Raw genomic sequence first — 14,614 nt, forward strand, 5'->3', positions numbered from 1 at the left:
TAGTTAATATCGGTGTGTTAAAATCAAATATGTATTTTACGGAGATACGTATTTTACTTGTGCTGTGTAAAATTTCCGGAAATTTTGAACTCATTAAAAAAATCTTTCGGAAATATCGGCAAAAATCGGAAAATATCATTTAAAAACTATTTCTTTGCCTGATGTTAATCTTATTTACTGTAAGGTGTCTGCAGCGTATATACAATGTATTTCGCTAGCAGGAAAAGTACTTAAAGCAACAGGTTTTAATTTTACTTTTTAGTTTTCTGATAAAAAATCCTCTTTATTATTTGTACATTTTTCTAACAACTCTGAAAGAGAGATGATCTTATTTACACATACATATACACCGCACAAGTGTAAATTTGAGCAATGAGAAATATATTAAAGAATTTAACATGTGAAAATTCCGTTCGTTATCATTAAATATTAGCAAAATAAAATTCACACGGGGAAAATACGACATAAAGGGCACCAAAACTGGGACCCCAAAAACTATGAATTCGACACTAGCATCAGTCATTTTCAATTACTGTTACATGTCAGCCTCCCCCTTTAGGAGAACTGATGGGGGCTGAATTTGGACTTAAACGGCATCGTAAGTGTCACTGTTCATCTCAGCGACCCCAAAAACTAAGGATTCTACACTAATATCGGTCATTTTCCATCATATATATATATATATATCCCATTCCCCTATGTTGCAGTACTGAATTTGGATTTAAGCGGTGTCAGAAGTGTCAATGTTCATCTCAGCAACCTCGAAAACAATTGATTCGACACTAATATCGGTCGTTTTCAATATATATCCCCCTTCCTCCCTCCAAGTTGCACTTTCAAAAACCATCCTAGGCCCAAACCCCATCTATGTTGAAAATTTTATTGAGATCGGTCTGGTGGTTCAAAAGTTGTTAAGTTACAAATACAGTCACTTTCATTTTTATATAATTTGTCACTTGAAAACAGGTATTTGTTTTCATACAAAATTTTGTGTATAAAGTTTATATAAAAGTCTATATTAGAATATTAAATAATAGTAATTATATGTTTTAGTGCATGAGTTGAGTTGATTTTGAGTTTAACGTCCCGTTCAGCAGCGAGGCTATATGAGACGTGGACATACTGATTAACGTGGAATCCGAACCACATGAGCTCCCGCCGGGAATCGAACCCGGGCCTCCCACGCCAAAGGCGCTTACGCTAACCGCTTAGCCACGGAGGAGCTCGTTTTACTGCATGAGTATTAGTGAAATTTGCCTACTGCTGTCTCTTTTAAGAAGTAATTTGGTTAAAATTAACCAAATTTTACCAGTTCAAAGAGCACATTAAAAACTCGATTTCATTCAAGAACTTTATTTGTTGCAACAGAAACGCTTTATGATGGTAGATGCGTATGCAGCTGTTAAAGTCCTGTAATTAATGCACAACCACAAGTAAACGACTAAAAAGCATATAAAGGAAATAAGTGCAAACTATTAAATTTTCGATTGCTTCTTTTTTAAATATTCGCAATATTGAAGTTTCTCAAATTACACTTTCACGCATTTGAGAGGGGAAAAAAAAAACGATTCCATTACTAGTAAAATTAACCTAATAAAAGATTTTTGTTATTTTCCCAATTTTTCCGGAAAAAACTTTTTAACAAAGGGTTCAAAATTTCCGGAAATTTTACACTATCTCTGACTTTCCAGAATGTGGGAACTCTGAACAAGCTATAAAGACTTCTTTCGTCCTCGAATCCAATTTTTTTTTTTTTGGGGGGGGGGTAAGTTTTTATGGATTAAACTAGTTCCTTTTTTAATAGATTTGCTTTATTCATTTGGACTACACTCACAGCTTACAGTGGGATCCGTACTACTACTTGGTTTACACCCGAGAAATTGTCCACAGAACTTTGTCCCCGAACCCGGAACCGTTTCATTACAAAGGCGACAAATCTAGTGATTCATCCACGGAGGACATCTGATAAAAATACGCTGTATTGATCTTGCATACTTGTGATTTATTTTAAGAGTCATTTCAGTAAGGCAAAAAGATACACAACTGCGCAAGTGAAATCATTGTGGAGAGCTGTACACATTACTAAACTAAACAGACAATTTCAAGAGATTACAAAGCACAGAAGATCTAATCTAGTCCAAGTAAGTTCACCGAGTCATAAAAGAAATACAGCGACTTAATTTTATATCAACAAAAGTGAATAAAGATACGAATAATCTAAGTTAACTTTAATTCTGAACCATTCATATGCAGAAAATACTTGTGATTTTAATAAACCATTTACATTTATGTTTCATGGATTTTTAATATATGAGAAACGATCGTCTAGATGGTTTGAAACGTGTGGAAACCTTACATCAAGTTTACGCGCTTTGTAGCATTTCTGTTCTTAATTTTCTTTTTCTTTTTCTTTTTCTTTTCTTTTTTTTTTTTTTTTAAGTTTAAACCTTTTTTTTAAACACCTGGTTTAAACCAACCAACCCTGACTTTCACTAACTGTTTTCCGTTTGCTATGAGTCGTCCTCTGTACTTGACAGTAATCATGTTTTCATACTAATAATATTATTAATGAGTTAAAAATTCGGTATATGCTAATGAATTATGTCGAAGGATTGCAGTACCAGTGGAAGCATCTTCTTTGTTATGGAGATAAAGGCAAAGAGAGAACTGCAACGAAGATATGAAATGCAATATACAGAAAAACAATATCTCAATGATCAAAAGTAAGAAAACTAGACCATAAAGAATGAGAACCCAATGTATTTAAATAAAATTATCCTAAACCAAAAGATAACATGATTTAATAAGAAAGGAAATTTACATGATTAACACAACTGCTTGTCGAGACCTATCTAAAGCTTGCTCGTGAGTAATTCATTATTATAATTATGGGTGGAGAATACAATTTGTGCTTATATAAAACCAAAAATTTTCTTCCGTCACCTCAATGCAGTGATTATCAAAATGAATTACGTACAACTCAGACTGATGAAGAGGTAACCTTGCAATGTAATAGCCTTTAGGAGGCTTGACTGACAGTCACCTTCTGCTGCAATAATCACACAGCGACCAAGAACACACAAATCGAAAGAATCCTGGGCTACCGTAAAGTATTTGGTTACTAATTTGACTCGGTTCCATACTTTCATTTTCTGAAACCGTTTATTTTGAGGTCACTTGACCTCTATTTCTAACCGAAGATAAAGTCTTCTATACTTTTAATACTCACGACCATAAACACACTTTTAAGCTTTTTCCACAATAAAGAAAACAAAAGAAATAAAATAATATTACAGTTTGTCTTTGAAAGTGACATACATAAGTCATACATTTCATTCGTATCAATTCAACAGATGAGTTCTCAGGTTTTTAATTTAGTTATAGCGAAGAATTTCTGAGTTTTAACGATTGATATTAAAACGCAGATCTCAAAACATTTTTCTTTCCTAAACTGCCACTTTCTATCAATACATATCCTTGGTGCACGAACATAAGGCTTTAGTCACTTTTTGGTCGTTTGCAGTTTGTGATGCCTTCTTGACCAGGAAAACACTGTCTTTCAGTTGAAATTATGGGTGTATGTCTGGGTGCAATGAGGAAGAGCCTTTAACAATATTTCATAACATTTGACAATCAGGCTTTATAACGACATATTTTGAAGTTTGTTTCAGCTCATCTGAAAAAATCATTTTTTGACTTAAACTCTTACATCTATGCATCAAACATATAATTTGCAGTATTTTGTTCCTCAAAATTAAATGCAGAAAACTGGATGAATCTTATATGCCGGCAAATCCAATACCTGACAAAATAAATAACGTCCAGGTTCAGTGCAAGCTGAGAAGGCATTACTTGAGCACACGGATCTATTAAGTTTTGACACATTTCTTAGATTTTCGGGTTACGTTAGAGCTCTGTATTTCTTCTAGCAGAGCATGCACTAAATAAGGAGTTCAATTACTACATGCCGATTGACTTCAGGAGGGCTTAGTATAAACACACCGTGGTCGTATGGCATAAAAATAGAGTGCATAAAACACAAACAAACTTCTGCTAGGAGGCCACTAAAAAGCACGAATGCTATCTAATCGAGTCAGAGCAGGAAGCAGAAGGAGAGCCCGAGCGGCAACGAAGGAGTGCGTCCGTAGGAAGCAGGCGAGTCAGCGATGGGGGTATACACATAAACAAGGCTAGGGGAAGATCACACTTACATATAGAAAGCTTTCACTATCACTCAAAACTCGGCAAATTTTTACTTTGACTCAAACAGTGACTTCAACCGATTCATCTGATCCGGTTCCCGGAGCAGTTTAGGAATCATTCCTAAACTGCTCCCGGGACCGGATCAGATGAATCGATTACAATTACTAACACAGTGAAAGTAATGTACGATGTTAAGAATTATACTATAAGTACAAGGGCCACAATGTTACTAAACATCAATTCAGGTGAAGCGGTGACTATGAATTTTGAGATCTAAATGGGGGGCTATCGCCCCCCAAACCCCCCGCTCAAGTACCATAAAAACATCCAAAATAATAATAAATAATCACACCACTACTATAAAGCTAAGATAAGAAGGGAAAAATTAAAAAAAAACACTCGTCTCTAATCATAAATCAGTGCGTGACAAAGAAAAAAAAAAATTACATCTCAACAAGACAATAGGACAAGCAGCAGCAAATCAAATACTTTGCCTAATACTCAAATGCAAAACAAATCAAGAATAAAAATAATATGAATTAAAAAAAGAAAACACTCACCATTTCGCCATAGGAGAACACTCATGAATAATGAACTCATAACTGCTGATTCCACACACGAAAAAATAAGATACCAAGAACACATGCGCAATACTCAACATTACTGAAAAATGTTCCTTTCCGCAGACACGTCGTTTTATTAAACCGAGCACACTTGCTATTATTACAAACAAAAAACCAATAAACGTCCACTTTTACAATACATCGAAAATATCTTCAGCTTTAGACCACAACCATGATAGGTTTTCTCTAACTCAATTCAACCAATTCAATTACGCGCTTCAAGCATGCCACAAACAGCAGCACACACATACATGCACACAGAACATGTGACATCACACTAACAAACTACCATATGACTACACAGACACCTAGTGGGAAAAATATGAACTAAGACGTCACACCAAAGGCACGAACAGTTCCAACAAGTGACTCACGCACAAACAGTTTCAGGAAGTGACTGAACCTATAAGAACCGATTAAAGTCACAGTTGGAGTCTTGCCCAAAACTCATTTCAATATGCTGTGCACTGATGGTAATTACTTACATTCTCACTCTCGTTCCATTACGAAAAATGTTTTACTTCGTATTTTTCCTATAAATTTTCTATTTGGTAGAGCCGCCTGCTCAAGTATACCCGTTGAGAATACACCAGCATATACATTATCGCTACAAACAGCGCTTGTCAGCAAATTTAGTCTCCTATTGTCTTCAAAAGTCAAGTTTAGCTTCGGGTCTACGTGACAGAGCGCAGACAAGCAGCAGAGAGGGTTAGGACACCAAACACGTAGAGGTAGCCGCTCTTTGACGTCACTGGTACTTGAACATATATCGTAAAAACGCATCTGAGTCTTGGTGTGTCAGTAGTGTGTGTGTGTCTTACGGAGGATTAAACGACAGTACCAGTAACGCTTAATTTGAAATTGCGGGTTATGTTTAGCAGAACGGGTCGAAAAGCACGTAAATAGAAAATTATTAGACCTAACATAACATAACCAAATCTAACCTAACCTGAACTGACCTAATATTACTAGAAATAAGCGAAATTCAATCATTTTTTGAAAATTATGCTGGACCGCACACTAACATAATATAGCATAAATTAACCTAATCTGAACAGAAATGATAAAGCCTTTTACAAAAATTGCTGCACCCCTTCTGCTAAACATAGGCCGTTATTGCTATCGTAAATACTTCATTCATAAAATTTTCTATTTTTGCTGAGGCATTCCGAATCTACACTGCAGCTCCTACGAAAACCCTCCGTGGCTAATCCAGCTTCAGTTTACCACGAGACGGATAAATACTACCGTACAATGGTGAAATAGATGCCAAAGTAAAGACTTGCAGCTCTAGCACATGATGTAAATATGGTCCCTGTACTACTGAAAGGAATACTACAAAATAATCTTGGGCTTGTGTATAGCCCGCTCCCCCCAGTTCTTTGTCACAAGAACTGCAAGACTCACTGTCACTATTACTATTACTATTACTACTATTAGTACAACTACTACTACTATTGCTACCACTACTACTACTACTACCACTACTACTACTATTGCTACTACCACTACTACTACTACTACTACTACTACTTATATCGAGAACAGAACCCAACCAACCTCTGCGGGACTTCTAATCCGTTCCTACTACTATTGCTACTACTACTACTACTACTACTACTATTTATACTAAAGCTTCCTTACCACAAAATTTACATGTTAAATCTTTATAACATGTGATTCCGATTCATTATGAACTAATATGAATCGTTAGAATCACTATTAAAAATCACTGGGAGGAGCGGGCTATACTGAATCCTAATCTTGAAGTGCTTACTGCAGACAGTTCCATTTTATGCTAGATGTGACATTACTCAGTCGAAGGAACTAGGAAACTGGCGAAAATAAACCCTTTCATTCTCTTCGTTGTTTGGCAGTTCAAAGTACATTATTTCTATAGTGTAATCTCACAAGAATGATAAGCCATGAAAGAAACTAATAAACAATAATAAATAAATGTATGAACTAAAAATTTTAAGGTACATATTATTGAACGGGTAGGCCTACTTATTCTCCAAGTAGTAGCACCAGTACTTACCCTAAACATTGTATCAAGGAAGAAGAGTACGCAATGTAGTAAAGAAATCACAATAATAATATCCATCACATCCATGGCTGAAGACAATTCTCACTGACAGCACAATCATACAAAAATATCGATGTATTTATATGCAGATAGAACAAACAATTCCCGTGTTGCGTCATTGAAATCATTATTTACTTGAGAAGCTCATAATGATGCATTTGTTGTCTACGAATAAATCGACACACATCAATGTGTGCAAACTGTGACTAATATTTCTACTAAGCAAGATATTAATGAAAACCATGATTTAATTTGTTTAAATATAACTACAGTGCTCCAACGTACTTCCCAATAATTCGCAGTAATGCGGAAACTCCTTTCTTTTGTTTCATCAATCATATGCCCTAATTTTTATTCACCTGCTCTTCGTTGTAGAGCAACTGTGTTGTGAGGAGCTAACAGAAATTTTGGTGCAATATCATTGCCCATGATGTGTCACTCGTATTATTAAGTATTCTGCCTTTTGATAGGTAATGGGACTAATGAGGATTTTTTTTTTTTAATTTTAGATTTGGACCTAGAAATGTTTCTTCCACTTTTGTCGATTTTCAGCTTCGTCTTTTAACTCCCAATATTTTCTACTATCTTTCAAATCAACTATCAGCTTTGTTCTTTTTCTTCCTATTCCTCGCTCCCCTTCCATCTTTCCTTCTATGGCGATGTGACAATTTCTCCACAAGATGTGTCCAATCCAATTAGCTTTTCTACGAAGGATGGCGATTAGAAGTGTCCTCTTCTGTCTTATCCGTTTCAAAACATCTTCGTTTGTTGTTTTTACTTAATAGAACATAGTTTCTTTGAAATAGTTAAATTAAACATATAGGGGCAGAGTCGTTATGACATATGATTAGCGTCATACTAAAAACCTGACTACAGCAGGAAAAATATCTTAGCTGAACTCTTTAGCATGGCACTAATCACGCTTCTGAATGACTCTGCATAAGGCCCATAACATCTATTATAATCTATAGTTTAATCTTAGCTGACAATAATGCTAATTTACACTATAGCATCATATGATTGACATATTATTAGAATATTGGCCAAGTTATTAAGTAGTATTATACCGATATCTGCTATAAGTTTACATGATAATTGTATTGAAAGTAAGTGATCAAAATCAGTTTTGATAACGCGAGGTCATGATGTTACCAGGATAGCTTTTGGAAATCTCATATTAATATATTACGAAGTTCTGCTAGATTTTTTCAATTTTAGATTTGGACCTGGAAATGTTCTTTCCATTTTTTCGATCTTCAGCTTCTTTTAACTCCCAATATTTTCTCCTATTTTTCAAATCATCGATCAGCTGTGTTCTTCTTCTTCCTATTCCTCGCTTCCCTTACATCTCTCCTTATATGGCAGTGTGAAGAAGACAATTTCTACGCAAGATGCGTCCAATCCAATTGGCCTTTCTCAGAAGGATGGTCGCTAGATGTGTCCTCTTCTCTCCTATCCGTTTTAAATCATCTTCGTTTGTTGTTCTCTCTGTCCATTTTATCTTCTTCATCTTCCTTCAATATCACATTTCGAAGCTCTGTAAATATTTCTTCTCTAACTTCTGTAATGTCCAAGTCTCGGAACCATACAGTCTAATGCTCCATATTATAACGTTATTGTTATACATTTCTTATATATAAAACAGATTGTGGAACCAGAATATGCGAGGAATGAAATGATTTGAACAAACAGTGCATAAAGTCCTCATCTCCAGTGATCAATGCTTAGTTTTTCGGTCAACTAACTTTCGTAAACCTTTTCTCGCGTACGGGAATTGCGTGTCTCGGTCGCGGATACATACAAAAGGAGCATAATCAGTTCATCCACCACAAAAATTCATTTCAGTGTTTGTAAAATGTGAAGTGTTTATTATAATTAAAAGATTTGAAATATACGTATCAAATATATATTCTTCGGATGTTATTTAGTAGGATTAATCGTGATTCTCGTCAGACGATTGCCGACACAGGGTTATACGATCTGTTTTAATGGTTTCAACATGTTTCACAAGCTATAGAAAGTGTTGTCGTGTTAATTGGTACATGGGAAAAGTAGATGAGTGTTTCTAAAATGTGTGAATTACATTTGGGAGATGTTATTGACCTTTGATGTTGGTATGGCAACATGAGCATGGTTTTTTGGTTTGAGAATGACCCTTGAAGAGTGCCCCTGTGTAGGGACCTCATACAGCCCTTGAAGTGTTTCCCCAGAACAACCCTGTCTTTTTAATTTGCTTCTGCAAATTCAGAACACTATGTGTGAACGTTTAAAAAAGTAGTTGTTAAAATATGACCTCCATGGGCCCTGTGTTTCTCAGGCGCATCAAAATGGTCCATGACCATCTTGCTATGGTCCCTGACCTCCCAAATGGATTATGTAATGGTATTTGAACCCTCTCGCTATGTATACAGAAGGACCTCAGAAGAAGGACCTTGACTTGAGAAACTTTTTGTTGTTTCTTGAGTTTCCAGGTTCAATTCTAGGTACTATTAAAGTAGTTTTAGGACCCTGCCCCTGTAATTTTTAATGGATTGCTTACTTTTTGGAAGTAAGAAAATGTAGAGAAAGAGAACCAAATGGGAATCAAACCAGGGATATAAAAGGGACATTTCTTTAATTTATTTACTCGAACACTCAATGAGTGTGATCGTACTAAAATGTGTGAACATGTGAAGAAGTCGTTGGTAATAAGCTGAGAAGAAATTGTGAACTTGTGGGTGGAGTAGAGTAAAAGAACCCAATGGGAATCGAACCCGGGATATGGAATGGACATTTTTATTCATTCATAATATGTAAAATATTACTCGCTGGCAATCTGAAAATACATTGTGAAATTTTAAGGTGGGGTAGAGGATCATATGAACATTGGGAATTGAACACTCAATGAGTGTACATGTGATGAAGTCGTTGGTAATAGTTTGAAAAGAAATTGTGAACTTGTGAGGTGGAGTAGAGAAAGAGAACCAATGGGAATCGAACCCGGGATATGGAAGGGAGAAAAGGAATAGGGAAGAAGCATTTCTTTATTCATTTATTCATTCATTTATTGTATTGGATCAACTGCTTCGTTGGTAAAAATCGTTGCATATACTGTATACAGAACGTATTTGTCGTACATCTTTTTTCCGGATTTCACGAGACTGATTGAAGAGCTTACAGGAAAACTTACTGTTCTGGGGAAAGTGTGTGTGTGACGTCAGTATCCCTACGTTACCCTGCCGTCTGGCTGGCCACCAGTGGCCGTTACAGTAAATGCATATGAAGCTACTATTTGCCGGCGATGGTCTGTTGCATCTCCTCTCTTTTCTTTTCCATAGTGTGTGTGTGATTGACCTGGGTGAGAAGGAGAAAGCGACTATGATGCGTGTGAAAAGAGAAGAGGGGTAGTAGGTGGAAGCGAGTGTGTGTGTGATTGGCCTGACTGACAGTTTTCTTCCTGTTGTGAGGAAATTTGCTGTTGATAAAGAGAGAGAGATTGATTTAAAATGTTTCTGAGAATACAGTACTTGTAAATGCATTAACAAAACGATAGTATTATCGTTTGTAATCAACACGTCATATCTTAAAGAAATTGTCACTCTACGAACTGAACATACAGTCTATCTGCGAATAGCAATTCTAATTTATGAAAAAACAAAGATGTGGATTTTCCTAACAGATTTAAAATGCTCTACCTTCCATTTGTACTAAAATTTTGTAATATTCGAAACTGTCACTTTGTATGAAATCATCTATGGATTTTTGCAGAGAAAATTTTAAATGGTGTTGGATGAATGACCTCCTACGTTCGTAATAAAGATATATAAATTTTGACGTCCTTCCCTTTTTCCTTATATTTGATATTAACGTGCTTTGTAGATTGTTGTGTTGTTTTGTTTTTTGTGATTTATTGTTTGAACTGTTTTTCTTCTCCTTACAAGACACATGCAAATTGCTGTTTTTGTACTTTATTTTACCATCGTCTTATTTTTGTATGAAAAGGGGTTGAGGGATTTTACAGTCTTTTTTAAAATAGTAGAATGAGAATGTTGGAAGAAATGGGAGAGTATCGAGAATACCTAGGGGGACAAAGTCATTGTGTACTATAAACATTGTTAAGAAGCAATCTAGCACATATTTATGCTGTAATAAGTTATAATCTTTGAAAAATGGTGGGATGTGAATGTGGGAAAAAGGGACAACCCAGGGAAAATCACGGGGACAAACCCATTATAAGGAACAAAGCCAGTTTGTTAAGAACACTGGTAGCATACACTTATGCGGTAATAAGCTATAATCTTTGAAGAAATAGTAGAATGAGATAGTGGGAGGAAATGGGGGAACTCCGGGAAAAACCACGTCCACAAACGCATTGTATGGTATAAACTCAGATTGTTGAGAACGACCCTAGGACATATTTATGCAGTAATAAGGTATAGTTTTTGAGAAATTAATGAAATATTGGACTGAAAAAAACGTCGAAAATGGGAGAACTCCGGGAAAACTCACTAACATAATTTAATTATTTAGTCTAAAACTAACATGATGAGAACAGTGTTATATTTATTTCACCTTCTATGAAAAATGTTACAGTGTTTCAAAAAGTAACGGTTGAGGACTTCCTTGATTGCTGTTAATAGATTTAAGGTAGTACTATTTTTAATAGTGGATAATTAATTATACAGAATTTCTTGTGGTGTTTTATAAGATAAATTGTATACAGGAACTAAGAGTTGAATTATTGTTATATGTAGTTTAGTGTTGAACACCACGGATGTACGAGACGTGGACTTACTCTTTTTTAGACGGGCGATTTTCAATTTGTTACTAAGTATATAGTTAAAAAGAAAGTAGTGGAGGTGAAAAAGTTTGATGAATAATTTATTTTGAGTATAATATTTACCAAGGAACATGTATGGGGAATCGAACCATATAATTTGTTTTGTTTAAGGTTTTAACCCGGGCCATTTCACACGAGAGGTGTGAAGTATATGACTTAACGCACGGGGGCTTGATTTGCGGTTTGGATTTGGGTATTTTAACATTGAAGCCGTGAACTGGTTTCTATACTGCACCGGACAAAATTCGGGTTTCAAACTTGGATTTTTAACGTTCAAGACGCGATGGATAGACACTTTTGCCAGGGCTTGAACTTGAGTTTCCCACACTAGAGGCGCAAACGACAAGCGCTAACCTCAAATGCGGCTCGCCGGGGAGCAAATTATGAACTTTTACGGCATAGGTGATTTCGTCGGGGCTTGAACTTAGATCTTTTACTGCAGAAGATATCTATATTAACCACTTAGTTAATTACTTAAACACTGTGAGTTTTACGGATCGCTTCGATACGAAGCTCAGGTTATGTATTAGATTGTATGGCAAAGCATACGGGTTGTTAAAAAAATAAGTGTGATCCTATGAAGAATGTTTCGAAAATACTAAAAACTCGTAATGATCACTCGTACACTTTGTGTCTTCTACTATCTCCTTTTATATGAAAAGTCGAATAGAAAATTTGTTATAGCACTACCATTGGTGGTGGGTAATACTAGATAATGATTTTTTGTTTACTACTTTAGTACACAATTAGAGGGGGACCCCGGAACCGGTTTTACGGCTTGCAAGGCCCATTGATTATTAAATCTATGTATTTGTTTTCTATGCTCATTTATTTACAATAAATTCGTGTAATATAGAATAAATTTTACAATAGTACAGAAGTTTAGCCACCTCAGCATGGAAATTATACGCACAAACATCTGACCTGAACAAAAGCGAACAGTAAACTGAACGGTAGTTCAAAAATTTGACACCAGGTGTCGCTACTTGCGCCGGTGTCGGCATACATGATAAGACGTGTCGACATACATGATAGGAGGTGATATAATAGCTATTTACCCGGTTTTGAAATCATTCCATTTTACACTGTCATAGGTAAAAGATCAAAGAGAGCTTCTCTTTATCTTTTAAGCAGCTGTTTCTAAACATATAGACAATTTTAAAGGAGATAAGATTTTTTATTGTGAACCATTATCATTATTATATTATAGTGACCTAATCCTTACCGAAGCATTAGTTGGGAGCAGCACTACTGAAAAAAGAAACCCAGTTTTTAAGGAGAGGCTACCATTTTGTTGAGCGGCCAAAGTACCGACGTTACCACGTCATTTTCTTCTTTAGAGAGATTTACCAGAGATTAACTAGCGATTAAGTGGTGTGTATTTTATATTTTCTTATACTTACTGAATTTTTAAAAAAGAAATCATACTATTTGCAATTTTCCTTGGCTTGTTTTTAAATAGTATTAATGAACAGGGAGATACTTTTTTCTAAAAATTTAGTCATTGTTCATAAAGTAAATTGATTGCTGTTTTTCTTTTTCATATTATTATTATTTATTTGAATCTTGATAATAACTGATTAATCTTTCCTTTTTACACAATATTTAAGCGCTGCTTGAAAATAAGTGATCAGTCTCTTTTTTAAACATTATTATAAAAGAGAAGCTTGAAAATAATTGATTAGTCTCTCTCACTTTTCTTACATTATTATTATTGAAGTGATCTATTAAAAGGGAACTTAATAACTCAAATTAGTTGTTTCTGTTTTGTCTGTTTTAGATGGGTATTATTCTACCCAACTGAAAAACTGAACCTTGTGGATGAACTCTACCTGGACGAGCTGGTTCGTGGTCTGAACGATTACCCGAGGATGTTTAGCACTTGGAAAGGTATAATGGAGATTCAAAGGCTAGGACATCGGACATCGGAGAGGTGTGACGTGCTGCTTCGTGAACTTTGTGGTTTCGAAGGTAATGACATATTAATTCTGCAGCACTGTGTACCCAGTGCTGATATTTTAGAACTGTTTGTTCACGGATTTTTCCGTACAGAACAGTTATGATCATTCTCAGCAAAACCTTTTGTAATTATTATCTTGTGGGGAGGGTCAGGTAGACAGAATAAAGGATACGGAGCTGTCATATTTTTTTTCGATTTTGGGACGTGGTTTGTTTCGGAACAATGCTTAATCCCATCTGAAAACGCCATAGTCATGACCCCTCAAGAAAATCATGAGTCATAATAATATAATTGAATTAACTAATGAAGATTTAGCATTTTTAAACGAATTAGATGGGATTGGCAATCTAAATTGCGTTGAAGAAGAAATCAGGAGATTGGTTGAAAATGAGGACGAAGGTGTGGTTACACTCACGCAACAGGTCCAGGGACAAAATCCTATATACAACTCCCCTCCTCAATATTGTGTACAGGATAATCATGGCTATGGGAACCAATTGTTGTCTCCTCAGCCTGGCCCGTCATACGCCCCTGTTCCAACATTTGTTGGATATGAGAGCAACAATAGTTATAGTACAAGTGGTACTAGTAGTAGTATTAGTAGTAGTAATACAGGTGGTTGTAATAGTAATAATAATGACGGGCAAAATCAGAGAAATATTAACTTCGAAGTTAGAGAAAACAGAAAAAGGTTTCGTAAGTTTCATCTTACGAGCCATGAAATTGCCATCAGACGTATGGGTAATGAGAGAAACATTGATAACCGAGAGGCCTGTATTTAAAGTTTAATTGATTTTGCGTTGGAATATGTGTTATCCAATACGTGCCGCACGGATTATATCGGGCTATACATAGATAGCAGTAACGTTATAAACAACAAACCTGTATATATTCCATGAAGAAGAAAACGCGATTTCTCTGCT

The 14,614-nt window shown here is 35.5% G+C and overlaps 1 protein-coding gene across 1 annotated transcript in view; it reads right to left on the bottom strand.

Moving 5' to 3' along the window:
• The window catches only part of S2P (membrane-bound transcription factor site-2 protease), a 41,180-nt gene extending 33,897 nt beyond the window's left edge, over positions 1-7,283 (bottom strand). Inside the window, exon 1 of the mRNA XM_081729292.1 lies at positions 6,865-7,283. Within this exon, the coding sequence (XP_081585418.1) occupies positions 6,865-6,939 (75 nt within the window). The 5' untranslated portion in view covers positions 6,940-7,283. The remainder of the gene's footprint in view (positions 1-6,864) is intronic.
• Positions 7,284-14,614: the final 7,331 nt, after the last annotated feature.

Source organism: Thermobia domestica, chromosome 1 (genome assembly GCF_964235325.1).
Source record: "Thermobia domestica chromosome 1, izTheDome1.hap1.1, whole genome shotgun sequence".
Classification (NCBI taxonomy): Eukaryota; Metazoa; Arthropoda; class Insecta; order Zygentoma; family Lepismatidae; genus Thermobia; species Thermobia domestica.